The sequence below is a fragment of the Neolamprologus brichardi genome, chromosome 7, assembly GCF_056152115.1.
Source record: "Neolamprologus brichardi isolate AB-2024 chromosome 7, ASM5615211v1, whole genome shotgun sequence".
In the NCBI taxonomy this organism is placed as follows: domain Eukaryota; kingdom Metazoa; phylum Chordata; class Actinopteri; order Cichliformes; family Cichlidae; genus Neolamprologus; species Neolamprologus brichardi.
Window position 1 is genome coordinate 43680167 of NC_142110.1, and position 20363 is coordinate 43700529.

The window sequence follows — 20363 nt, forward strand, 5'->3', positions numbered from 1 at the left end:
AAGATCATTAACTGTTGTGGTGACTTGTTTTACTTGAACTGAAGCTTTACATGTGTATTCTTCAACTAAATCGATTCGGGTTTAAAAACTTGGCATTCTTTACTTGCTTTTCAAGACTACTTTTATTAGAAGGCCCCCTGTGTTTAAGAGGCTGGCAGTGCAAGAGGGACTCTGTGGCTTTTGACCTATTTCTCAGCAAGTGCCCCTCAGTAGCATCTTATGCAACCTGTAAGCATAAAAGGAAACAAAAAAAATATTTTTGTATTTTGCTATAATTTACCAGCACAGAATAAAACCATGGGAACATCTCAGTTTTATTTCAATGCTTCCCTTTTAGTGATAACAGCAGAGTTAACCACCTTCACAGTGACAGCTACTGCAGGTTTACAGAAATGAAAACAGCCACCTCACTAATGGTTGAGTCTATAAACCACAAACACAGTGACGTAAACCATCATAAACCACGATCCTCTTAACAGAAACTGGTGCTACCAGAAATGCATGATGGCACGTTTTTCCTTTGCAGCTTTCAGTCATGTGTGAGTGCTCTCAGTTAAAATGAAAATTTTAAAAAAGCTTGAGAACCACCTTTGTGAAAATTTAACCCACCTTTAAGGGCATTTAGCAGGAAGAAAAACATGGGTAGGTTCTTCTAAACAGACCTAACCCAAAGTTAGTAATATCTGGTTTAATATTCGCCTAAAACTTTAGAACATGATGCTCTACACATCATGAATTTGGGGTTGACGATGCCCCGGATACCTATCACTCCTTCTTCCCCTTGGAACTAAATACATGTGATTTTTCATCTTTAGCTCAGAATCATACACACGCTTAAAACTTGCAAACTGTCTACAGGTGATTCAATTATAAAATAAATAATTTTATCTTGAACTCAATCAGGCTTTCAAAAACTGGGGGTGGTTATGAGGAGGTGAGAACCACCTTCAAAAAAAATTACCATTTGTTTATTAATAGTTGAACAAAGTTTCAATGCAACTCAGTTATATTTATAAATAAACATAGCAAACAATACAGTGAGTTTTGATATATGTAAATATACAATATAAAATGGTAAGGCAAAGAAAATCGGCAAAGACACATGCCAATCACAAAAATATCAGTCTAATCTTTTAGGTAGATTTTTAAGTAAAGACGACTAAACAGCGAATTTTAAATGTTTTCAAACTTCCGGTTGGACGTAAGATCTGCCTTGGCCAAGCGTTGTAGCCAAGGAGACGGAGCTTCTATTTTTTAAAAAAAAAAAAAAACTTTATTTATAGCAAGGACCGATATTAACATAAACTTCCTAAATACATTTAAAGTACAAGAAAACCGAAAACAAATCATTGGGGGATACATAATAGCGAAACACCATTTTTTAAGTTAAAGATAATAAATACAGTTTTAAAAACAGTCTTGAATATTATGTAGGACTTCTACATTTAATTTGAGCAAAAACAAATTGAAACTAGTTAAAATACATATTAGAAGAGGAAATAAGATAAAAGAAAGGATGCGCAGCTGGCCTGAAAGATCGACGTCAGGGCTGAAAAAGAAAAAAAAGGAATCTTGGTTGTCACGGCAACGTTGTGTATGAACGAGCGCGTGCCAAATGACCGTGAAAATAGTATAAGTTATAAGTAGGAGTACCTTTAGCTAACTTGTCTTCACTGGAAAACAATGGGAAGGGTGAAACAGCGAGCTATTTCAGTCAAAGAAGGCCTGAAGTACTAAAGCCGAGAGCGATGTCAAGTCATAACCTGCCACCGGTGCGCCATTTGCCACACTGGACCAGAGTAGGGCGGCTAGAGAAGCCATGCTCGCTACGACGCTTACCGGCTAACCCTGAACAGCGGCTCCCACTACCTGTTATCAAGCCAGCGGGCAGAGCAGCGGCAGAGACGTCCTGTCAGAGCGGCAGCACAGACCTCCGGGTCGCTTCACTGCAAAGAAACGTCCAGTTCCTACAAGAACAGCACAACGAAACACTGAAGAAGCTCCACGCAGAGATAGAGAACCTCAGACGGGAGAATAAAGGTGAAGAAACAGTGCATTCATAATTCTTGTATGTGTAAGTTAATTATTTGTAAAGGCATAGAAGTCAGTGACAGCAGTCCTACCATAGGTCTTATGGTCTTTAGTGATTTCTCAGTGGGAGGTGGACAGATATCCGGTGTCACTTTGCAGAGCCAGCCGCATGCTGTTCCATATAACAACATGTCACCACCCACCAGGAGACTCCCCGGTCATCCGTTGTTGCATCCTTGCTGCAGCAAGGCCTATTTTGACACGTGGGTTGCTTACTGGTTGTTTAAGCCCACCTGCAGTGTACAGTACATTAAAGTTCTGTTGTTATGGATGTTGCAGAGTTGAAGTATAAGCTGATAATGGAGCCTCCTAAGTCAAGTAGAAAAGGTAACATGTTTAAGCACATGTAATGACTTATTGGGTTTTCATTTAGGTGAATTTCAATGTGCCACCTAAACTTAATGTCTGATCCTTCTTCTTCTACGAGTTGCACACAGTCGACAAAACTGTAGACCACCCACTCAGGGCAGTCAAGCCCATACTGGACTGTACGTGGAGGAGCCACTGCAGGACACGAGACTCTTGCAGGACCAGGCTCTCAGGTGAGTGGTGGTCCTTTTTCAGCTACTTATCTAGCTCAGTATTTACAAAGTGTGGTTATATTTCATAAATGATCTTAGTTCCCCCCCCCCCCCCCCCCCCCCCTTCCCTTCACAATTCAAGCTCTGTGTTTTAATCACTTTACAGAAAAACAAGATGTCAGATGTCTCATATTAGGTAGTGATGTAGGTACACAAGTATTATGGTGCATGTTAAATTAACACTATAAAACTAGAAAAATTCATGAGGATATGAACGTGAAGCATGTAAAGAAGCAAAAGCCAGTATGTAATTAGTTATTTGTTGGTCTGGTCTGCAGTCTGAGCCCTTTGATTTCTGGAATATGTGCCTTTTTACATGTCTATAAACTTCTTGACCTGTTAGTACCAGGTTGGATCCCCTTTTCCCTTCAAAATTGCTTTGATTCTCAGTGGTATAGATTCAACAAGATGCTGAAAACATTTCTCAGAGATTTATGGTCCATATGGACATAAAAGCATCCATGATGTGAATCTCTGTTCCACCACATCCCAATAGTGCTCAATTGGCTTTTGATCTGGTGACTGTGGAGGCCATTTAAGTACAGGAATTCACTGTCAGGTTCAAGAAAGCAGTTTCAAATGATCTGAGCTTTGAGACATCATGAATTATCCTGCTGGAAGCAAAGTGGGCCAGTGAATTGAACCTAGTCCCCTGTCTGTGAGGGGGGTGGGGGGAGTTAACAACCAGGTATTCTCAACCTAAACTGCCTTATACATGTTATACATCGCCCTCAATGACATTGTCTCATTGACTTGCAGTAGCATTGGAGCAAGCACTGAAATTCTGGATTCAGCCAGGCAGGACCATGGCACGGAGGCCAATGGGCGCCTCATCACTTCACTGCAGCCTCTCCGAATTCATAGCAGTTCCTCCCAGCCCCCACGGGCCCCCACACTACAGGAGTGTGAGGTCATCATCCGACAGCTATATAATGCTAACAGCTTACAGTCTCAGGAGGTAAGTGCCTGAAGGGCAATGCTTAGCTATTCAGTGTTTTAGTAGCTCAGTTTGTTGTGGCTTTTAAAATAGTTACTTAAAGTACAACCCTGTGTCATCTAGATCGTGCATGTGAAAGCACTGCTCAAAGACATCGTTTCAAACAAGAAAATCACCCCAGAAAACTACATCATGGCTAAGGCCTACCTTTCAGATGGAACTCGGTGAAGTGGCATTATCATTTTCATCATCAGCGACATACAAAAGCCTTCAAGGCCGCAAAATTATGATAACAGTTTCTATTTTTCTTTGTGTTTTTCAGCGGGTCTTTAGAAGAAAACAAATTACCAAAACTTGGCCTTCAGTCATTCCCAGAAAAACAGTATGTAATTTTGTCTGATTTTGTATTCTGTCATAGTGCACAAAACAGATTCCTCAAAGCCCTGTTGTGCTAATTTTCACAAAACTTGGTTGCATAATAGCCCAGAGCTGCCTTTTGCAAGAGAGATCGAGGTTTCTGAGTCAAAAAGAAAAAGAAAAGCCAAGCATGTTAGTCACCCCGAGTTAAATCCACATATCCTTTCCCAGGTGTGGAACATCTCAGTCTGGGGTTGTCTTCCCTGCCCTCAAACAGAGCCTTGGCTACAACATTGCAGATAGACAGAAGAGGTGCCGTGCTGTGCAGAGAGACCGTTTGAGAAGGGCTGTTCAGTGACAGGAACACAAATACCAGAGTATATTTCTGTGGTATATAATGAAATAAAGCATTTCTGATTGATGATGTTTTATGATGTCATAAAGTTGAGCAGGATAGAGTGGTCGCAGCAGGAATCGCACAACACTTAGTCAATGATGGCCCAGTTGGATTACCTCTTCCAGTAAGCCTTGCCAGTGTGAAGCAGCATGTCGTACGGAAGCGCCTCCCTTAAGTGGAATGCAACCATCATTAACACACCTGTGTGCTTCCTGTCATGGCATGTCAAAATGTTTGCTGTTCGGGAAAAAAACCCTATACAGACACGTCACGTTTATTGACAATTATTGCTCATAATGATGTGTAATATGGACAGATAACACAAATAATGCTCTATAAGGCCTGGATTTTTTTTTAGTTTTTCTACACAGCAGAAGGACTGATTTCAGCTTTTCACTGGGAATATTTTTTTTTTTTCAACCATTGAGTTTCAGGACATTTGGGGCTTGTTGTCACTTCACAAAAAAGCAAGCATAAAAGCACACTTTTTTCATAAAGCCACTTTTTTTGTCATTCAGTGTGCTAAGGAGCAGTTTAATGATTTTTACTGGCCAAGCTTTAGTATTTAATCATTTACACTTTGAGTTTAAGCATAAGGATGAAAGGATATAAATGTCCTCTGCACAAGACAGTGCTGTTCTTTTAAATTTTTCCCTTTCCGCCTGACTCTTCGGGATACTGTTCCTTTTAGTGGACTAATTGTGTGGAGAGTTATTTGCATGCTGAGTGTCGTATTTGAGATATAATGACACAAAATAGGCAACAGGTGATTCTGCCTTAAATAAATGTCCTATTGTTATGTTAGCACTGGTTTCTAAGGTCATACACCACTGCAAACACTGGATTTGTCAGTTTAAGAGAAGTGAAACGTCACTTAGGTTTTGATCGCTGAAGATTTGCCAAAGTGCGCAGTTTACAGCGATAATTAGATATATTAAGAAATGTATTTAAAGCTTTGATTTCTTTGTTTATGTGGAGCATTACTTGTGTTTAATTAAGCCCAACTGCAGTCCTCTTTACATGGTTTATGAGTCATTTTCTGCTTCACAGGCTGCGATCCCTTTATTTCTTCTCTTTAGAAGAACTCTCACAGGCTCCTTTAGTTGCTGATTCATGCATAACATCTATATTGGACATGTATTTACAGTATAAACACTGCATAAAGTTGAAACAGAATAAAATAAACAAGCCGTGGTGTGCCTTTTTATTGAACCTGCTTGTCATATGAACGCTTCACTGAAAACAAGGAAGTTAAAATAACCAAAAGGAGAATTGGCCACTCGACAGGCCTGGCTACAGCAACGTTGTCAGTTCTCCTAAATTAGGCCGTGGTCTTGTATTAACTCTTCACTAACTGAATGAAAAAATAATTAGTGAGAACAAAAAAGTTTAGAAAGTTATGGTAAGACTATGAGCACGCAGTTGTCACAGGTAATGCTATGTGATATTGTAAGAAACAAGAGAAAAGTGTGGTTTCTTAAAGTTTTAGAAATGCTATGAGGAAGTGGCTTGTTTAAAAACGTGTGAACCAAAGCAACAACAAGCTGAAACATGAGGAAGTAATGAAGTGGCTGAAAAGTCTTTATCTGAAGCCTTTATTGTGAACCTGGTGTACCTGTAGAAATCTAGAAGTATTTAAAGATATCTATGGATATCTATCTATCTGTCCATTTAGTGGCATGTAAACAGGTTTCCCTTTACACCTTTACAGAAACCTGATTGGATATTCTAGGAAACCAGGCTGAGAGGTGAAAGGTGACTCATGCCATGGAGGCTGTAACAGTGAGTCGCTCATCTATATAAACCCTTACACTGGTCTAAAAATGCACTGACACTTTAACAGCAGCATCTCGTGCCATAATTACCAGTGTGCTGCTTGTCTGTTGTCAGTCTTCACATCAAAGCATGCTCAACTTTGAATTGAATGCCGGTGACAACGATCAGGAACGTGATAGGATGTTAAAGTAAAATATAGGAGAGGCTAAGTATTTCAGAAGTGAAGGCTGGGAGGGGTTTTGCCACACTTCCAGAGACTGCATGGATAGAGGATACAGAGATTTTATAATATATGGCAAAAACTTAAGAGGATCTTGTTCCTGTATGTCTGTCTGTGTGACCCTGGGGAGGATTTATCAAGGTAAACTGTGTGTTTGTGTTCTGGCACATGAGAGCAAGGTTGCAACTGTGCTCAGGAGCTTTAGTATCTATAATTTGTTCGAAATTAAAATAAAATAAAAAGCTTTTTTAAGCAAAATTTACAGTCTCCGAGAAACTGACCTTTCCGACACAGGTCTAATCCTGCACCATGTAATCATCCTCTTCAAAACTTGATTTAAATTATAATTAACTGCAGTTTGCATCACTACACTGGAATTCCTGTAACTTTCTCACAGGATACATAGTTAGTTACAAGCAGAAGATGGTTTGTAAAATGTGTAAGTTTCTTATGAAGTCTTAAGTGTTAGTGGTGTGAATGAATTGGGGGGAAGGGGCATTTATTTGCAGACTAATGGCTTACACACAATCCGACTCCCTGAAATTAAACTGTGGCAATGCTCTCTGCAGTGTCTTAGGTTGCGTCTTCTGCAGCCGAAAAATGAGCTGGTTGGAGAGGGGGCCTCTCGAGCCATAATTACTTTTCTTTTTGTTTCGCCTGTGCAAAGAACAAGGTCACAGGTTTTGTTCACTAGTTCCTTGTGCAGCAACTCATCAACCACCGATTAGGTCAAGGGTAGTTGTGTCATCTGTGCATTTAGACTGCAGGACATCGAGACTGAGCTAAAAGGAGCAGCCATTCAAGGTTACTGTGTTGATGTGAGTTTAACAGAGGCCAAACATTTTATAAGCTATTGCAAAACCAGTTACAGGTGAGTTTTTGGGTTGAAGAACCAGCTTTTCTAGGCTTTGCTGCATGTGTGCTGACCTGAAGTTATCCATTTTAGTATGGTGGGGTTTTGTAGCAGCTGGTACTTCAAAAGAGCACTTGAAGGACTGTGGAACTGCTGCTTAGGTAGTCAAAATGTCACGTTTCATTACGTTTGGACCTGTAGTATCGCTTAACCTTAACCTGCCACACAGACAGACAACAGAATCTATTGATAATGGGATGATGGCAGACATTGCCTTTTGCGTACATCCACTAGATGGTGATGTTTGTGAAGAAACCTTCAGTGTGCATCTACATATAAGGTTAGACAGCAGGTCAGATAAAGGTACTGTATGTCTCACCCAGCAAAATCCCACAAAACCCATCACTTAAATGAAAAGTTGCCCTAGTTTTAAATGCATCAAAGCATGAGGTTGAAGCCAATATGGTTCATGCATATAATATAAGCCTTTTTACCCATAATTCGAAGTAAACTAGTCTGTTTTTGTTTCTCTTTCCAATTAGTTGCAGCACTGCATCTTTGTGGAAATGTGGGAGTTGGCAGGCTTAAGCCATTAAGTCTCGGTGGGTGCAAATCTATTAACATTCAGACAGTGTTTCAGTGATGAGAGCTGTTCTGTGCCAGCTGTAGCCTCATGAGGCACGGCCACTGAAAGCTCAGTCACCACAGGGACAGAGCTACTTCTTTACAGATCCTGCTTTTATCACTGAGCAAAACTTGTTCTGCTTGGCTGAATGGCTTGCCGCACTCTGCTTGTGTTCTCAGATGCATTCTTTCTCTTATATTGCATTCTTCTTCTTCAGAGACACTGCCCCTTGCATTTAAATGCGCGCTCTCTCTGCAGCATATTCTGTTTTGGATTGGGTCATTTTGGGTGAGCTCCAAATCGATTTTTCACAGTTCGTTGCCAGATAATACTTATTATCGAATGAATGAAGGGGAAGTTAAATAACACCAGGAAATGAAAATAGGAAATAAGTACAATTTTATTCTGGTGGTATGAATAAGTTGTTGACTGAGCAAATATACTGTACCTTTGAGCTGCGGTTATGTGGCTAAAAAAGTATATTAAAAACACACGAGCTGACCACTGACTTAAAGGCACAGAACACAAAAAGATCCGAGACAATCATTAAACACAGTACTAACATAAGAACACGTTGTTCGGCAGACATCTGACTTTTTTTTATTCAGAACTATAGCTTATTTTATCTGTGAATCATTTTATAGAGTAATGTTTCTATTTCTAGAAAAAAAGCTCAATCATGATGCTTCTCTTCACACACCTACATAACTACCTGTCAAAAGCACATATATTGGCACTTTCTACTCCACAGTACTTCAAAGCTGCAATAGATCGCAAAAAATATGCTCCAGTGTTGTACGGTAATAGTAGTTAAATTAGCCTAGATTTAACAGAACCAGCTGTGACTGTGAAACACTGCCTACACATATTTCCAATTAAGAATCAACTAATGACAGTGTGGGCATTTAAACTGAAATAACACCTCGCTCTCATACACATTTAGTATGTTACAGCAGCCTTTAACATCAGTGTTGCCTACTTAAGACCTGACTGCTTAGCCTCTGCTGGATTGGTTTAGCATTTATTTGAGGTTTAGCCATACTAAGTTGTGTTATTATATTTTTGAGTCACACGCTGATTCCCTTTGAAGTTTTGAAAAGCAAACATCCAATTAAATGACTACGTCAAAGCAGGAACACTGAGTAAAAACACACTTGTATCTCGACCTGCTCCACATTGCTATATGCACTATATTCCCGAGACGATGGAACAGCAGAAGAATCTATCAGCAGAATGCTTCACTGAAATGACTGACACCTACTCTCGCGGAGCTAGGGGCTGTCCGTGGCTTCGCCAACCGCCCACCTCCTTCCTTCACTCCCCCCTCCCCTCTCTCTCGCTCCTGCCGTCAGTGACGCGCTGATAGAAAGCGGGACCTGCCCTCCGGTCGCCATTTTTCGACCTCAGTACTTCTGGTAGCCTGTGCTAGTGGGGACGAGCGGAAATAAGGGAAAGTATAAAATAAAGCAATCGTTAAGCCGAGGTCCCTCGTGAGCGGTCGGGGATGCACGCGACAGCTCCCGTAAACGGTCGTGGCTCCTGAGATGCACGCGCAAGAGACGAGCCGCTGCCCTGAAATCGTTTTTTTGTGTGAAGACGTGTTGCGAGCCGCCATTTTTCTGCTGTGTTGCCTCAAAAGTCTGCTCCGACTCGAGAAAGGGGATTCCAAAACGCGTTTCCATGAAGTGTGTATCGCCGTGAGCTCCGCGGGATTTCGGCTGATAGTTTCGTGACCTGTCGGGGACCTTTGTGCACAGATGAGGGATTATCAGATGTAAGAAAAAGGAAGAAGAAGGGGGGGAAAGTGAGGCCACATTTTCCGCTCTTAGAACTGACACTGACTGGAGGAGATATATTTATTAGAAGAGAAGATTTGGTGTTTTCTCGGAAGGCGGAACGAAAAGGGGAAGCTTCATTGATCGTTTGTTGCCCTGGCCCTCCGTCAATGGTAGCCTGTCGTAAGTTTGCTCGTTTTTCTTCTGTTTTTTGGCCCCCTTTTAACAACTGCTCAGCCTCAGCCTGGACTGCTGAACACAGGGACAACAGTATGCTCCAGAGTTGGATCAAGTCACTGGCAGCCTGCATCTGAAAGGAGAAAAAAAAAAACAAAAACGCCAAGTTGTTTTTGATTTTTTTCGGTGCCTGAAGCGTTTTGTGAAGAAATCACTCGGAAACTCCTTCCAGAGCGACGAGTGCCCTGCCCTGAGTCTTCCAAATCCTACAGTTTGCTGTGATTGGCCAGTTGGAACCACGCATACAGCTTTTAACTTATTGCCTAGCCAATCCTGTAGTATTTTCCTTTCTATTATTACTAATATTAATTTGTAAGCCACATTAACTTATTTTTGAACAGAAATGTCAACTGCTCGATTTGATTCCTCTGATCGGTCCGCCTGGTATTTTGGACCCGTGTCACGACAGGAGGCACAGAATAGATTACAAGGACAGAGACATGGCATGTTTCTTGTTCGAGACTCGTCGACCTGCCCCGGCGACTACGTACTGTCGGTGTCGGAAAACTCCAAAGTGTCTCACTATATCATCAACTCTTTGCCCAGCAAGAGGTTCAAAATAGGGGATCAAGAGTTCGACCACCTCCCAGCTCTCCTGGAGTTCTACAAAATCCATTACTTGGACACGACCACGCTGATAGAGCCAGCCCCCAGGTAGGGAGGTCACCCACCACGCCTCCTCCAGCACTTTACCATACTATTTTTTTTTATCAGAACTAACCCAGTTTCACTTGGTTATGTCATAAAATCAGCACTATTACCACACATCTAGTTTTCTTGCTTGTTTGTTTGGGTTTTTTTTCTTTTAAGTGTTGGTTCCACTGGAAAAATAAACCTCACTGAGGATTTGTGTGGTTTTACAGCCAAACCTGATACCACATTTTGGTAATTGAGGAGTTAGGTAATTGTGTTTATAAAGAATTTTATTCAACAATTAATGCAGTTTTGTTGTGTTCTAGGCTTCACGGTGATAACTTTTAAGGATAACAAATTAACATTTTCTTCATTTCCTCATTATTTTTTGTTTTTGCTAAGGTATTCAAGTACGCCGAGCCCTCCTGTCCAGCCCATGGTTGGAGCAGAGGAGAATCTGGAGTATGTGCGGACTCTGTACGACTTCACCGGCAGCGATGCTGAGGACCTTCCCTTCAAGAAGGGGGAGATCCTTATCATCCTGGAAAGACCGGAGGAGCAGTGGTGGAGCGCCAAGAATAAAGATGGACGTGTTGGGATGATCCCTGTGCCCTACGTAGAGAAAGTGGTACGACCTTCACCCCACCCTGGCCAACCTTCTCATGGATCGCGAAACTCCAACAGCTATGGGATCCCTGAGCCCTCCAATGCTCTTGCTCATGCCTATGCCCAACCCCAGACGCCTTCTCCAATGCCCAACGCACCTGGAGCAGTTATCGCTCCGCTACCGTCCATGCAGAACGGCCCTGTCATGGCGAAAGCCATCCAGAAACGAGTGCCCTGTGCCTACGACAAGACTGCTCTTGCTCTAGAGGTATTGTATTTATTTGATCTTACCTGTTTCATTTCTTTGTTTTTGTTTTTTGTGTTTTTTCTAGGCGATCAATGTGATTTCATCATGTTTTAATGCACTGCTCATTTTTATAAAGGATGGATATTGTAATTAAATCATTAGCTTTTCATGAATCTGTTTAGCTGGACCTTTGATCTGTAACGCAACATCATGCAGTAAATTAATATGCCAGGTAAGGGCCTGGAGTACAACACGCTATAAGCTTCTTTGCCTAAAGCAGCAGTATCCCATCTTCAGTCATTTCTTAATTATTTTTCCATTTGTGCCCAAATAAATCAAAAATGTCTGTGTGCAGCTTAGACTTTTCTACATAAATTGGAGTTTATCACCTCAGTTAAAACACTGGAAAAACTTGTGTAGAAGTCACAGAAGCTAAGAGGTTTTATAGAAGACTTTGTTTTTACATTTTCACAACCTGGTTGTGAAACTGGTTACTTAAACAGACAACAATCGCCAATCTCAAGAGGTTACTCTTATAAAAATTAGGTTGTGTGACCAAAGCTTGGAGAGGCTTCTGTGTAAAACTATCACTTCTTTTTATACTAAAATTGCAAAATTAAGTAGTAGCGGGACCTGGGGAAACACCAGTGCCGCCTTCAGTTACCGCAGTAGTTTTGCTGGTTCAATGTGAGAAAGTGTCTACAGATAAGCTTCGCCTTTTCTGAGTCCTTTTGACATTCTAGCCTCTTGATGTGTGCTCACACTAAAAGACTAATAACCAAACTGTGGTTTTAGCATCTTGCTGCTTGCTTATCAGGCCCTTCCTGTTTGTTTGAATATAAAAAGTTATTATTACACCAGGAGACTATCTGCAAGTTCACAACTAGCTCTGGACACTGGCTGCACAAAGATGCTTTGGTTATGGGGTGCTGCTGTTCAGTCAGAATACATGAACCACATCTATTTTGTAGCCTTGGATAGTTAAAAAACAAAAAACAAAACAAGTTTCTGGCTTTGGATTGGACCAAAAGTCATGCAGATATGAGATGGGTGGTTTGAGAGAGCTTAATATGATTCTTGGAACGATGAATAATAAATGCAAAACAAAAGTTTGCAGATGTAAATGGGAGGGTGGGTGGGGAATCTAGTGAAACTCACCACAGCATTGTGGCTTTTGATCACTTGTCTCTGCGACTGAAGCTTACACTCAGTGCTGTCCATCTATCTGCTAACCTGGAAGCAGCATTGACGAAAGCATTTCTCAGCAGTGTTGCCTTCCTCAGTGGTACACTGTGGCTAATACAAATCTGCTCTGACTGTGGTGGCATGTTGAAACATGCAATGCAATGCTCAATATGTGTCTCAGAAATATAGTGGGCCTCAAACACTCAGCTCCAGTAGCAGATTGAGCTGTAGTGTAGTTTTTTGTTTTTTTTTATTGTATCTTTTTATTTTTCAGCCCAGGGGAAGGATGAGAATGCAAGCTATCTTACAGTAGCGCCACTTCCATTCACTCCCATGAGTTTGACAGCAGTTATAGGTGTAAAATAGGGCAGCAGAGATGGATACAGAGAAGTGCTTCCTCCCTGTGACTCTTTCTTGCACATAAATGAGTGTAAATTGAGCATATCTGCATCCTGCTAAAGGTTAAGCAGTTTTTTGTGTGTGTGTGTGTGTGTGTGGGGGGGGGGTGTTTCGTTGATGTGTTGTTAAGTAATTGACAGCTAATAGCAGTCACCTCAAAAAATGTCCCTAACCTCATTTAGACTCAAACTGCGATGCTGGTTGAGTGCATAAACAAGATGCATCAGCTGGCCAGTGTCTCTGCACCCTTCTGGGCCTGTTGTCGCCCATCTTTTGTTAGCACCGAAATGAGATTCCAGCTTCCATTTAATAAATGTTCATGTAACTTACTGTAATAGATAGAAGAGAGGAAGAGACGAGGCTAAGGGACGGCTGTAAAGAAAGACGGGTTGCACCCGAATGAGCAGTCAAGAGTGAGCATGTGAGAACTGAAACTTGAGGCGGGACTGTGTTTGCCGCTTACGTTTTCTCTGTGATCATATGGTGTAGCAGTGAAGCAGCAGATGGAGCCATGGTTAGCAAGAGATGAAATATTAAAGTTAAATGTGGCTCTTCTCGGTACATGCATGATTCCCAAAAGTACATCTGAGATGATTATTGATGCAACAGTGCATTTGTTGGTGCCGGCATAGATGCTCGTATAATGCTTGCTGGCTCGTGTCATTAGTTAAGTGAAGAGTACATTTTCTCTGTTTCTAAGAGATTCCCCAAGCTGGTCTGATGGACCTTCAGGTGAACAGCTTTAGATGTTTTGTCCGGAATTGGAATTAACTCGTTTAATTTTTATTTATTTTTTTAATAAACCACCAGAGTCGGGCAAAAAGCAAATTTTGGCACCTGAAGGCATTAAAAAATGTTAACATGTGAGAATAAAAATAAACTTGACCTAACATTATATTGAAATGATTATTATTAATCAGGGATTGATTTAAATCTGATTGGCATCCATTTTCATTGTTGCTTGTTTTGTTTCCATTTCATTTATTTATATTTTTGTTGTAAATGTCACAAAACCAAAATTTTCTGTGACACTGTTTTGATTCTTTTTCCTAACTTGTAATCGCCGACCTGTGTTCAGGGTGATATGGATAATGCGTTCCCACGGTTCATCCTAGGTTATGCCATTTCATGTTGTCATCGCAGGTTTTAGAAATTGCCACATCTATTTGCATTGGCAAGCTCCACCTAACTCCAAGTATTAGTTTATTTCAATTGGACATAAGTAACAATAAAGCCACAGGAGGTTTCGTTCCCCAACTCTTTCCCGCTGACGTGGAAGTACTGTTAATACCTGATGTTGCACAGTGCTAAATTGCAAAGGTTGGATTGATTTCCACAGAGAAAAAATAATAATAATGGTAGTTGTTGAAATCTGCATCATAGATAAAGTCTTTGACGTCAGTGCTTCCAGCTTTAGGAACAGAAAGCTCATGGTCAGATACATGTATCACCACTTTGCCACCAGCGCCAGTCTTCCTCAGAGTAAAGTAATGAAACTGTTCCAGATTCAGTGTTGCTGCATTCGTTACATTGTCCATGTAACAAATGCAGATTTGTTTCTTGGTACAGTCTTCTCTCTAGTGTGGATAGTGATAGCCCTTGTACCTGCTTAAAGATGGGCAGCACTTGAATGGTTCAATAGGTTCACTCTGCAGAGTCCTGATTTGAATTCTCTTAACTGAGCTTCATTTAAGGAATCTGCATATTCAATCTAGGTTCTGTGTGTTTACGGTCCTGTGAAGACTTACAAATGTAGACATCCACAGGGTTCTCTGAATGTATATATGGATACAGCTTTAATTACTGCTGGTTAGTTCTCTAGGATACCTTCGCTACTTATGTGTCTGAAAATGTGAATACTGAGGGGGGGGGTGGGCAGCATTCCATAATCAAAAACCTCCTCCTGGTTATGCATTTCTTTGTTCATTTGCGTAATCTGCTGCCTTGCTTTTTCTATTTTGCAATTTCCGACAAGTTTGGTTTGCAATTTGACTAAACCCCAAGTCACCATTCGCCTGTCAACAAAGCTTTGCTGTTCACAGCTGTCGGCGTGTGCCCCCTTTCAGCTTCTGATTGATACACAGTATACGATCACAGACTCCGGCTATTAATGTGCATCATAACTTTTGAATGAACTGACGCAGCTTAAAAAGCTTTATTGACTTTTTCTGCTGTACTTTTACAATTACACAACTCCACAAGAGTGTTTCCTCTCGGTTGGGTCTGTCTTTATTTTTTTTATTTTTTTATTTTTAAATCTGGAAGCTCTTGGAATTCCAGATTTGTACACCATCTATTTCACTGTATCCACATTTTAAGTCTCTACACTTCATCAGAGTTTTCATTATAGTTGGTTAATTGAAAAAAGGAAGGCATCAAAAACTTTCACTAGCTAAAGCGGTGTTTCCACGGTTAGTTTTGGCTTTGAATTTGCCTTCACTGAATGCACAGAATCTTTAATTTTGTGGCGTGACTATTTTAGATCACAAGGTTCAGGATATAGAAGCTGCGACTGGACATACAGGCAGATAAAATCAAGTTATACCTTCAATATGTTATGTTTTAAGGCTTTTTTCCCCCCTCTTAGTAGCTTATTGGTAGTTAATTCTCTCTCTCTCTCTCTTTTTAATATTTAAAACATGCATTCTTAAATAACAAGGCTTTTCTGGCTGAAGATTTATATCTACTTGACATAAGGCAACGTTTAACACCTAAATTTAAACCTTATGAAGTTCTCAATGTACAAACCTGACCTTTTTACAACTTTTTGACAGATCTCACTAATACTTTTTATGACTGTATACCTCATATACTTGTCATTCGAGAGTGACATCGTTGTAGTTCCAAAGTCCAGGACAGGATTTGAAGCTTCATTCAAATCGATGCCACACTGGTGTGCCCTCACATCGTATTTTCAGTCGTGGTTTTGATGATGGACTTTTTCCCCCTCCTAATCCTGATAAAGAACATATGGCTTTAACAGATTGGGGTCACGCGCAGTGTCACAAACCATCTGAGCGACAGCTCGGCGCTCTTCTGTCATCTTTTAACCTGCGGTGAAATGTGACAGTGGAGATCTGACAGTCTGGGTTTTATTTTAGAAAGCATGTATTAATAAATCAGACTGGATGTTCTGTAACCTCAAAGGGTTTATTGTTGTAGTTTGGAACAGGCTTTAAAACAAACATCAGCCACTTGTCGTAAGGATTTAGTTTTTTTTTTTTAATTGGGCCTATGACTGACTACTGTAAGACACGTATTGTAGTTTTGATTTACAAGTTTCTGACTAAAATGTTTAAATGGCACAAAACTCCCCAATACTGCATCGTGCAGAATATATTTTATGTAATTAGGTTAGACTTTGACACCAGTTCTCCTGTAACTCTTTCTTTCCTCCTTTTCTCAGGTTGGTGACATTGTCAAGGTTACACGGATGAACATCAGCGGTCAGTGGGAGGGAGAGGTGAACGGACGGAGGGGTCTCTTCCCGTTCACCCATGTCAAAATCATAGACCCACAGAATCCAGAGGAGAGTGACTGACCTAGGCGTTCAGCTGAAGCCTCTCTCCCGTATCGCTGAGTACCCGAATCTGCTGGCTGTCTCCATCTTTTCCTGCCAGTGTCACAGTTATGTGCTTGCCTGCTTGGGGCTGTACCATGATAGCAACCCCCCTCCCCCTTTCCTGTTGTTGTTGCCAGCCATTGCAAGGCTTTCTGACTGTTTACAGCTTTGGACATTAGATCCAAACTAAAACCTGACCCCACTTTCCCAGGTCCCTTTTCCCTTATCTTTGTTCCAGGCTGGGTGGCATTTTTGCATTAGTGTTCTTTTCATTTCCAGATCACTGGGCATCAGACTGTGTGTGTGGGTATGTATGTTTTTATGTATGTGTGTGTCCACAATGGATAGTTAGCATATAACATCACGTCTTTTAAAAAAAGAAAAAAAAAGTTTTCTCTTAATATTTGTTATGTTTGACGTCTTTGGGACTTTCGGAAGTGTTGATGTATGCTTGTTTTGTTGATGTGAGGATATTTGTATGAAATAGGGAAAGAAAGAATTATCCCTATGGACTCGGGAGAGCACTGAGGCAATGAGGAGCTAACCAGCCAGTCATGTTATTTCTCCAAACAATCAAGTCACTGTTGTACCTTAACCATTGCACAAGTACACATTGGCCATGAGTTATTCAGGTAGACAGATTTTTGTGTGTGCATGTGTGTTACAGATTAGGAGAAAGTAGAAAGAGATGGGATGTGTGGAGGATTTGAGTTGGAACATGGCACGGTAGATCTCATTATCCCATCCATTCTACATCCTGACTGGCTGATGGCTTATTTATCTTATGTTACTAAGACATGACACGGCCATGTGACTTCATTATAATTGTTGCTATTTTCTAAATCATTGTCCAATGATTAATTTTATTTTTTTGTTTGGATTTGTTGACATGGATAGTGGGGTAACCTTGCATCTCCACGTTGACGCCTCTTTACTTGCTTGGAGATCATTGAAGACTAAAAGACACATTTTAGATTATATGCATTAGGAGTGCCAAGCTTGGAGCAGGGTTTCTAAAAGCCAAATAGCAACAGCCCTGGCGAGCACTTTCCACAAGCATCTGACTACAAGGCTAAACGTACTAAAAACATAGTGTCCACACAGTGTGGGCATGAGGACTTGAAGCCTTTCCACTGAGATGAAGAACTCAGTGGCGTAGGTCGGGGAAGGAGGAATGTCTGAGCAAGCCAATGAGATCCCATCAATGCCTTTTCAAAGTAAGACAAGTCTTACTTCTAGCGCATGCAATCCCATCTCTGGCCCTTTAGTTTTTATTGTGATGATACTCCTCTCAATGTAGGATTTTTATTAACTTTTTTCAACCAGCTTTATTCCTTGAGTATTTTTGGTCTGCACACCAATTATTCTTCTCCTTCATGCTGAGTAGTAGAAAGAATCTCATCACACCGTGCCACAGCCGAATCTGTCGAGCCGAGGATTAAACAGATGTGCAAACGGTGCAGAACCCCAGGTCTGTGCTGTAAAAACTGATCAATCCCACCCCTGCCCGTCCTACCCCCTCTCTGTCACTTCTTTTAGCGCTTTCTGTTAACAAAAGGAAAAGGAGAAAATCATCGCTCAGCAAACGACTTAGAAATCTTTTAGTTGTATCCCTGTTTTCCTTTTCAGTGAGTTCGTAGTAAGCTATGAAATCAAGTATTTTTGTTAATGAGTGATGGTATTAAAGGTGACATTTTAAAAAGGGAAAACAAATAAATGCCTGCTGGTTGCCTCTGTGCATGACCTCTTGGCCAGGGAGATCATATTTTTGTTTTGTTTTTTTCCCCCCTCGCCAAATGCTGCTTGATGTCATTAAATTCCTCATTAAATAAAAGTTTCTCGTTTAATCCCACCTGCTGTGTACAGACACACCGGGTTGGGGTTTTTCTTGTCAAGCTTAATGAAATCTTACTAATTAAGCAATACACTCTGATAATTTCCCTTTGAGATGAACTTTGCTTTTTCCTCATGCTTCTGAGTTATTTTGTAATGGCATTAACAGTATTACTGTGCTCTCTTCACATATTTTAGGAAAGCTTGTCTTTTACTTAAAAAAATTGAAAGATTGTGCCTTTTATTTTCTTATGCCATTTACATGTGTTAATATTTCCCATGGTTAACACCTGTGCTGGTAAAGACCCTTTATGTACATAACAAGTAAATAAAAATGTTTACTTCTTTAAGTTTGCCCTCTGGTTCTGTCATCGTGTTAACAGATGGTTGGGTGTGACGCGTGTTGGCTGCGGCTCGACATTAACAGTTGTGTATGTAGAGCGCAGGACAGTTGCTTTTTTTTTTTTTTTTTTTTTTTTTTTTTTTTTTGACAGTTCCAGTTTCGATTCTCCCCGTGCCCAGGAGAAAGGAAGCAATTAATGAATTTTAATGAAGTGCTAATAAAAGACAGTCAGCTGACCCGCAGATCGGGGAATGGAAAAGTTTTCAAGGGCAATGTTTCTGGTGGTCATGCTCTGTGTTTGTTCCGCACTTTGCAAACCAGGTACTGAGCGGTATAAAGCAGCAGGTCCACCAATATTTATACTTTGTATGTGCTATTATGACTTCTGTAACAAGGTCTCTGCCAACAGTGTTGTGAGAAATGAGTGCCCTGCTGTCTCTGAGATGACCCTTTCTGCTGCTGGGGGACAGTACTGCTGCTGATGCGCTTGGCTAAATGTGCACTAATATGATTCCTGCCACTGACTAGGACAGGTCAATGGCACTTTAATGATACTAATAACTTAGCTTGAGCCTACAGACGGTTGCTCGTGTTAGTTTTGTTTATGCAAATCATTACTGCTCTTAACATAGTATCAGGTTTTTAATTTTTTTTATCTGGTGAATTATGAACAAAACCCAGATATTTTGGCACGCTAATATTTAATCCATTGTGACGCATATTCAGAAAAGTGGATATTGCTGCAGTGACCTATACACAGATACAATAACCAGCTCTCATCTTACATGGAAAGTCCACACCCTGAAACGAAGGCTGATGTGCAAGGGACACAAACGGATGTGTGTACGAGATGTACGTACAAGTATTGACACAGACAGCAGCGGTCTTCAAGTTGGTGAAACTTACATGTCCATAAAACACTAGATGTTGATGCAGTCACTAGTGACCCCATTGAACTGTCCTGTTTGCAGAGTGATGCTTTGTAGCCTTGATTTTTTTTTTTTTTTTTGCATTTTGATCATTGCGTCAAATGGCTCGAGGGGGAATATGGATGCAAGCAGCATTACGCAAACCCATAAACCTGGCACTACTAGTTTTTACCAAAAGCTGTTATTGGTAGAGAAAATCTGAGGCGTACTCCTGACCAAATTTTAAATGGGGAGACTTGGGATAAATATTTGTGAATTTAAATTTTGTTGTGCTGTACCTAGTATTGTCAAGTGATCTAGACTTGCTATGACAGAAACAATCAAAGCAGCATTTGACACTTTGTGGATATTAATGAAAGCGGGCAAATATGTATCCATATAAGGCAGTTTGAATTTCCACATTGATTCTCTTTGTCCTTTTTCTCTGGATCCCTTGTACCTCATGCGTGGGTTAAGTTGCCATTAAAGCCAATCAATGTAATCCTCTGCACTGTGTAAGGCACAGGCCGCAGCGAGAACGACCACAATGAATCAAACCTGACTGATGCTGACCTCTCTTCGGGGCACAGTGTGCGTTAGTGAGGGTTTAAATAGATGTGCAGCAGGGTCGATAAAGGCCTTCCTACAGTCCATTATGGCCACCGCCCTCAAGCTAGCTGTGATGGCAGTTGTGCTGTAGAGCACTTGGCCCACAGAATTGAATGTACAGTAATTTTCTTTTTCGAATTCATTCTAATTTGAATTAATTTAAAATAGCTGACCAAATACACAACATTA

General features: G+C 40.8%; 2 protein-coding genes across 4 annotated transcripts; both read left to right on the top strand.

Annotated features, from left to right (window-relative positions):
- Window positions 1-1488: 1488 nt before the first annotated feature.
- On the top strand, window positions 1489-4387 carry ccdc74a (coiled-coil domain containing 74A). Of its 3 annotated transcripts, none has more exons than XM_035906992.2 (7): window positions 1489-2040; window positions 2371-2418; window positions 2516-2633; window positions 3435-3630; window positions 3733-3833; window positions 3932-3991; window positions 4198-4387. In XM_035906992.2, the coding sequence occupies exons 1-7, from the start codon at window positions 1749-1751 to the stop codon at window positions 4322-4324; spliced, it is 942 nt and encodes a 313-aa protein (XP_035762885.2). In that variant the 5' UTR covers window positions 1489-1748; the 3' UTR covers window positions 4325-4387. The 3 variants fall into 3 exon arrangements, with proteins under 3 accessions (XP_035762885.2, XP_035762884.2, XP_006788831.2); XM_035906991.2 differs by having other exon boundaries at window positions 1492-2040; window positions 3432-3630; XM_006788768.3 differs by having other exon boundaries at window positions 1500-2040; window positions 2519-2633; window positions 3432-3630.
- A 4805-nt stretch (window positions 4388-9192) lies between these two features.
- crkl (CRK like proto-oncogene, adaptor protein) lies at window positions 9193-18664 on the top strand. The gene is made up of 3 exons (XM_006788769.2): window positions 9193-10503; window positions 10885-11356; window positions 16326-18664. Exons 1-3 carry the CDS (start codon window positions 10193-10195, stop codon window positions 16458-16460), a joined length of 918 nt encoding a protein of 305 aa, XP_006788832.1. The 5' UTR covers window positions 9193-10192; the 3' UTR covers window positions 16461-18664.
- Window positions 18665-20363: the final 1699 nt, after the last annotated feature.